The sequence below is a fragment of the Mercenaria mercenaria genome, chromosome 1 (genome assembly GCF_021730395.1).
Source record: "Mercenaria mercenaria strain notata chromosome 1, MADL_Memer_1, whole genome shotgun sequence".
NCBI classification, from domain to species: Eukaryota; Metazoa; Mollusca; class Bivalvia; order Venerida; family Veneridae; genus Mercenaria; species Mercenaria mercenaria.
The window spans coordinates 63288677-63296662 of NC_069361.1; the positions used below are offsets into that span (position 1 = coordinate 63288677).

The 7986-nt window shown below is 37.0% G+C and overlaps 1 protein-coding gene across 1 annotated transcript; it reads right to left on the reverse strand.

Annotated features, from left to right (window-relative positions):
• Nucleotides 1-448: 448 nt before the first annotated feature.
• On the reverse strand, nt 449-1977 carry LOC123545537 (post-GPI attachment to proteins factor 4-like). Its single transcript, XM_045331862.2, has one exon. It carries the CDS (start codon nt 1713-1715, stop codon nt 501-503), a length of 1215 nt encoding a protein of 404 aa, XP_045187797.2. The 5' UTR covers nt 1716-1977; the 3' UTR covers nt 449-500.
• Between the last annotated feature and the right edge of the window lie 6009 nt (nt 1978-7986).

A 7986-nucleotide genomic window follows, 5' to 3' on the forward strand; every position in this document is an offset into this window, starting at 1 on the left:
TTTTGACATTAATTCAGAAGAAGTGTGACTGAAGTATTTGCAAAACGGTTAGGATATGTCGGAGTTAGGTGATTATATATTAATTATTTCGACACCCTGACTCAAAGATTATAAGCCTGAGAACCAGTCCAAACCAGGTTCCAAACAAAGTGGTAAAATGGCACTATGCCCAGTTTTATAACCTTGCTGTCAGTATTAAACGGACTCGAGGGTTTTTAGCATAAATTAATATGTACTTGTTGGATGTTTGAAGCAACCCGTCTGAAATATTTTTCCATTACAGCTTCTTTTTGTTGTTGGACTACTATGCAAATGCGTGGCTCTGGGGCTGTGTTTTTGATGCTCTGTGCTTCCGAGAAATCTACCCTTACCTATTATCCTTTGGTGTTGAATGTATGTGTTTGCAAAACTAGTACTAGAGGTACGCAGAGAAAACAACCAACATTAATTTATAAATTGATTAAGTCTGATGACTACTCTGTTCGGCATGTACATATAGTTTATTCTAAAAATGGCAAGTCGAATAGAAATTCCTCAGGATTTTTCACATTTGACGAAAGTGAGGTCCGCATGCCAGTATGTAAGAATAAGTTTGGTTCAAGTTGGTAGCCTTGAACTCCATATTTCTCAGAAAAGTCGTAGATAGCCAAGTCTTTATTGAGACTGTTGTTGATAAGTAAATGTTGGATCAGGTGTGGCAATGTTTCTCGTTTGTAAAGCATGGCTTGCGTGCAACATGCAGAACTTGGTCCAAACTTGTAAAGAAAAGGTGTTAGTCGTCGAAGCTCCAGTACTTGAACTCGTCCTAAAATTTTTGCAACAGCGAGAAAACACAGAAATCCACATATGAAGAAGCCTATAGAACTACTGCCTTTTCTGCCTCTTGATAACTCAAAGTCAAAACACGATGCTATTACTGAAAACAACGCGCCGCCGATGGTTCCAATGCTGATAAGCTCAAGAATTCGGTCTGTTTCAAAAGCATATCCTTGCCACCGTGTAGGAAAATAGAGTTTAAGAAATGAAAAGCGTTTGTGTTCTGGAAGTCTGTATTTTAACGTATGGTGCAGAACTTCAAATAAATTTTTATAAGGTATCACATCGTCCTCGAGGATTAAAGCGTAGCGATGTTTCATAGAGAGAGAAACATTTAAACAAAAAGCGTAGTCAACGATTTCCTGTCTCCGTGCTTCGTCCCTAAGTCCACTATCCTTAAGCTCAGGAACACCAGTGACATTAAATCCTAGATTGTTCCCACCGTCTTTGTTTATAAACGGGAGATAACTTTGCAGTTCCACGGCATCTTCATGAGCTTTTGGGTTTTTATCAACATTGCATATAAGCATGATTTTGTTCGTGAAATATTTATCGCGGTTCATAAGTTTATCCACTGCAGTCGCTGTCTGTAACAAATACCCGGTTTTTTGTGACCTTGGTGCTTTCTCCCGCGAAATTGTTACAACGACAACCAAGAGGTCTAGGTCATACCTCTCGGGTGAACTCGGCATTTCTTGAAATGGTTTATCGTGTGTATAGATATAATCCAGCGCTTTCGTTGTACGTCCTCTGTTCTTAGATTTTGCTTTTTCCAAGTTCTCTGAATAAGAATGAAAATATTTGAACATCGTTGAAAACGGAATATCTGCCGCAAGCATAGCGGATATATATATCACAGATATCGCGGCGACCGATCCAAAACATACATATACATGCATGATTAATTCTAAAATTGTACATGAAAACTGTCTTGAGTAAGATTACTGATTATCAATAAAGACCATATGACAAGTATACACCAAAACTTTCCTTATCTCCATTAGTTTCTTACGCGATGACAGAAATTATACATTTCCATGTTTTCCTTTTAGTGTCATTTCCTTCATGCAGTATGAAATATTCATTTATTTACGTAATTGTATAATTAAATGTAACTATATAGTATAATTGTACGACTCTAACGCTTGGTCGATAGCCTGTAATTTGTATATTTTGACTATCAATAGCCGGTAACATAATATGGAACAAAACTGTGTAGTTAAAATGAAGATATATTTATCAAGTAATCGAAACATTCGTGTGGTTTGTCGCATGAAGTATCACGGTTTCGGGTTCAGATCACAAACACGGTTCCAGTGTATATTTTTTCTTTAATCTCAAAAATCCTTTTTTTCACACAAATATACTTTTTATATGTTAGTGAAATGAAAAAATTATCGATGATCAAAGATCTGGTCACAGTATCATATACATTTTTGATATTAAACAAAAAATATACACTGGACACGTGCCTGTGGTTCAGATGCGTAGGAATTAAACACCGAGAGCGTTACCCTAAGTGGTTAAATAACCAAGCATCTGAATAATAAAACGGTAAACATTAAGAAGGCCTTGATTGTTTTTATTCTGTCTGGGTCACTGAAATATTTTGATAAAAAGTTATGCTGGACTTTATTTATCCGAGTAGTTATGAACCGGACGTCATGCGACAATTTGACGTCATAATTGATGTCGATAATGTTCTCATCAACCGTTGTTTATCGCAGAATATTTACATTCAGTATGATTGTATTTTCTATGGAAAGAAAAAAGCGTTTAGAGGATGTCCTTGTCTGCGAAATTGCTCGTGTAATCTGACGTCTTTTACAAAAAAACGTGGACAAAAAGGTGTCTTTCAAAACATTCTTTCAAAATTTGACGCCAAAATTTCAAAACGAACTAAAAAGATCAAAACTGAATCGACATGACTATCATATGTCAATTTTCACTAGATTCAACGATATTTTAATTAAATAAAAACAGGAACCGTTTTTTTTTTTCACAGGAAGTCGAATTACAATTGAACGTAGTCTGGTCCTTTTGGCTGTTCTTATTAGATGTTTAAAAGATCGTTATCAGGACTTCTGGTACTCACTGAAAGCAAACCACTCATTTCTGTAGCAAGTTACTGCAAAAATGTAAATATATGATACTGAATGCAATGCCAAGAAAATAGCATTTCATTCTTAAATATACTTAGCTTGACCTTTGTTTAACTGGCAATCAAATAGAGCCATGGTGGAATAAAATTTAAACAAACTATGCCAATTTTAATGCATATTTTACTCCAATCGCCAATATACATGTACCTCTTTGAAGACAAAAAATGTCGTAAGCAGAAGATATTTTGGCAATGTTCTGCAATAGGTACATTTTTACAGCAAAATAGATGCGACGACACTGTCTTTTTACGACAACGCCGTTAAACACTGAAACCCAAATCATATGTGCACCCATGTTTATTTTACATCAAACACTGAAACCCAAATCATATGTGCACCCATGTTTATTTTACATCGGATTGCTTTATTAAGAAAATATGGTTCACTTTCCTGTCTATTTAAAACCTTTCAATCAAGTAATTTCGGTCGGAATCGTAACATGTACGTCAACAACGTAGAAGAAAAAAGAAACGCACTTGTAATATTTACCGCCAATGTTTTGCGCACCCGCAATCATTTACACAATATTTATACATTTTGCTGGCTATAATTTAGTCTTTCGCAACTGGAAATTGACATTTTACCTTCTCAAAAGAAGTGTTAGGTATACCGTGTTTTAAAAACTAAAGCGACCTCCGCCGACGGAAGGTGCGAATATCCGGTGCGAGAGCGGTAGCTAGGCTCTATCCAATCTGACTAAAGTACTTGATCTTCTAAACGAAGATCTGAGAATGACCCATTAACATTCCTCTGCTGTATATTTTGGATTTCCGATATTGCTTTTTGTATTTTCGCAAATCTATTTTTAGCTCACTTGAGCAATGCTCAGGTGAGTTTTTCTGATCACTCGATGTCCGGCGTCTGTCTGTCTGTCTGTCCGTCAACATTTAGCTTGTGTATGCGATAGAGGCTGTATTTTTCAACTGATCTTCATGAAATTTGGTCAGAATGATCCTTGTTGAAATCTAGGCCGAGTTCGTAAATGGGTCATCTGGGGTCAAAAACTAGGTCACAATGTCAAATCAAAGAAAAACCTTGTGTATGCGATAGAGACTGTATTTTTCAGTTAATCTTCATGAATTTTGGTCAGAATGATTACCTTGATAAAAATTTAGGCCGAGTTCGAAAATGGGTCATCTGGAGTCAAAAACTAGGTCACTAGGTCAAATCAAAGAAAAACCTTGTGTATGCGACAGAGGCTGTATTTTTCAATTAATCTTAATGAATTTTGGTCAGAATGATTATCTTGATAAAATCTAGGCCCGGTTCGAAAATGGGTCATCTGGGTTCAAAAACTAGGTCACTAGGTCAATTCAAAGAAAAACCTTGTGTATGCGATAGAGGCTGTATTTTTCAATTAATCTTTATGAATTTTGGTCAGAATAATTGCCTTGATGAAATCTAGGTCAAGTTCGAATATGGGTCATCTGGGGTCAAAAAGTAGGTCATTAGGTCAAATCAAAGAAAAACATTGTGTATGCGATAGAGGCTATATTTTTCAATTGATCTTCATGAAATAAAGTCAGAATGATTGCCTTGATGAAATCTAAGTCAAGTTTGAATATGGGCCATCTTGGGTTAAAAATTATGTCACTAGGTCAAATCAAAGAAAAACCTTGTGTATGCGATAGAGGCTGTATTTTTCAATTGATCTTTATGAAATTTGGTCAGAATGATTGCTTTGATAAAATCTAGCTTGAGTTTGATTATTAATCATCTCGGGTCAAAAACTAGGTCACTAGGTCAAATCAAAGAAAAATCTTGTGTATGTAATAGAGGCTGTATTTTTCAATTGATCTTCATGAAATTTGGTCAGAATGATTGCCTTGATGAAATCTAGGTCAAGTTCGAATATGGGTCATTTGGGGTCAAAAAGTAGGTCATTAGGTCAAATCAAAGAAAAACATTGTGTATGTGATAGAGGCTATATTTTTCAATTGATCTTTATGAAATTTGGTCAGAATGATTGCCTTGATAAAATCTAGGTTAAAAATCTAGGGGTCAAAAACTAGGTCACTAGGTCAAATCAAAGAAAATACTTGTTTTTGCTCCAATTTTAATGATAATTGGTCAGAATATTTTTTTCCATGAAATCACTAGGTCAAACATGTTTACACTGTTATGGTGTATTGTGGTGTGTTTCTCAGGTGAGCGACCTAGGGCCATCTTGGCCCTCTTGTTATTTGAACCAATCAGACGACTTGTTTCAACAAGCATTTAGCTGAACCATCAAAATAGCGTCGAATGTCAAAGGGTGAGAAAAATGTGCAGTCAGTCCGGGGCTCGAACCCAGGACCCCTCGCTTACAGGGCAAGTGCCCTACCAACTGAGCTAACTGGCTTTCTGACACCTAACGTGACCAAGTCGGTACCACGACATTTGATTTCTCCCAAAACACGAGGGCGTAGTAGTGATATGGTTGTCATAAGAATTGTAAATATGAAAAAAAAAAAAAAGCCAAATATAGATTTTTTAAACTTCTACTTTTACATACAAAGCTCTGGTTGGCTAGTGGAAGGGTCGTCAGAACGAGGCTATCAATAGCACGTCTTCAGATCCAATGTGCGTAGCGTTAATTGGAGATGTACTTTAGTCAGAATGGAAATAAAAAGTATGCTTGTCTTTTCAGCACTATTTTGTTATAATAGAGTACGACTTTACGCATTTATTCATAAATGAAAGAAAGACAGTCATCTTACACCCGGTAGTGTAAGCGAGTAACTTACATTACGGGGTGTAAGATGAAAATCTCGACTTACACTGTAAGTCGAGATTTTCCAGCACCGGTGAAAACACGGAAAAATCCTGTCCTCCATGCAAGAAACACTACAAGCTCCTTGTATAAATCGCCGATTCATAGTATACGGCTATCTACCCTATAAACAGTCAATGGTTTACATTATTCATTCACCCTTATCAGATGCTATTGACCGAGACGAAGATGTAAAAGACCACACAAGGGAAGGGCAAAAGTGGTCTTTTACAGAAATGGTCTCTTAATACATCGTAAGTTGTTCCTTAACAACACAAAATGGAACTGAAAAAGTGGTCTCTTAATGCAAGTGGTCTCATAATAGACGTGGTCTCTCGAGCAAGTTTGACTGCACTGAAATTAAACTTGATCTTATTTAGCTTACAGAAAATCCAAGGTTGGGATTGCATATGATCAGCATAACTTAATTAACCTGCATGCTTTAAAATTCCACCACAAGTCAGTAGTCTAACCATTTTGAACTGGCTGCGGTCGAGTAGTGTTTTCAATCCCTGTCTGGGGTTTTTCTACTTTTGGTAATAAAAATGAGTCACTTAGATGCCATTGGGCCAACATCAAGGTCACAGTTACTAAAAAAAATATTTTTTTCTCTCTCAAAAAGGTGGTTTTACTTTTGTTAGGTTTGACCAAACTTGGTGTATAGCAACCTTTATATAAAGAACTAGTGGAACTCGCTGCTGCTAAAAATATCTAATTTGGAATGCGATAGAAAATGTTTGAATTACATCTCTTGCTCTAGACTTAAATTTAGCAAGAAGTAAAATAATAGCCTAACCTTACCAGTTCTCCAGCTTAACGTTGACAGGCCTATGTCAACTAGATTTTACACACACTTTGTGAATGCAAAGCTTTGTTTAGAAATGCAAACATACTCTAATAATTCAGGGGCACATTACTCTTGACCTTCATCTTCAGAATAAAATTTAAAGAAAAGGCAAATTTTAAAGATTTTTTTTTCTGGTGCAGGTGTGTGGTGATGGTGGTGACAGGATACTAAGGGCAAGAAACTAAATGAGATTTGTTAATTTTTTTTTTTATTTTTTAATATTTTGGTGGGGGTTGTAGTCAATACCTTTAATATTTTTAAGTTATGCTCTGGTTACGAAATATGACGGGCAGATTTGACCTTGCTGCGACCTTGATCTCTGACTGACCACACTGGTTCATGCATCCTGCAAATCGTCTAATCACCACCTACCTACATCCTAAGTTTGAAGTCAATACCTTGAATGGTTAATAAGATATGCTCCAGACACTAAATATGATGGACAAATTTGACCTTTGAGCTCAGTTTGAGACCTTGATCTTAAACCTCCAGACCAGGTTCATGTAGAGAACATGCATATCGTCTCCTCACTACCTACCTACACGCCAGCATTGAAGTCAATACCTTGAATGGTTAATAAATTATGCTCCGCACACGAAATATGATGGACAGATCTGACTTTTGAGCTCAATTCGTGACCTTGACCTTTGACATATAATAATATAAGCCATGAGCATCGTCCTATCGCCACCTACCTACATATCGAAGAAGGAGGGGTATATTGTTCTGCTGATGTCGGTCGGTCGGTCGGAATGTACACCAATCCGTTTTCGGATGATAAATCAAGAACGCTTGGGCCTAGGATCATGGAAGTTGATAGGGAGGTTGGTCATCACCAGCAGATGACCCCTATTGATTTTGAGGTCTGTATGTCAAAGGTCAAGGTCACAGTGACCCTGAATAGTTAAACGGTTTCCTGATAATAAATCAATAACACTTTGGCTTAGGATCATGAAAGTTGATAGGGAGGTTGGTCATGAGCAGCAGATGGCCCCTATTGATTTTGAGATCAGTATGTTAAAGGTCAAGGTCACAGTGACCTTGAACAGTTAAACGGTTTCCGGATGATAACTCAAGAAGGCTTAGGCCTAGGGTCATGAAAGTTTATAGGGAGGTTGGTCATGACCAGCAGATGACCCTATTGATTTTGAGGTCAGTATGTCAAAAGTCCAGGAACAGGAAAATGGTTACCGGGCAATAACTCAAGAACGCTTGGGCCTAGTGTCAGGAAAATTGATACTGAGGTTGGTCATGACCAGCAGATGACCCCTATTGATTTTGAGGTCATTAGGTCAAAGGTCAAGGTCATATTGGCCAGGAACAGTTAAACGGTTTCTGATCTTTTTGTCCAAAACCACAAGGCTTTGATATTTAGTACGTAGCAAAATCTAGTGGTCCTCTACCAAGAT

Excerpts from the sequence above, each read along its gene's own strand:
- LOC123545537 (XM_045331862.2), bottom strand. The coding sequence starts at position 1,715 with ATGCATGTATATGTATGTTTTGGATCGGTCGCCGCGATATCTGTGATA.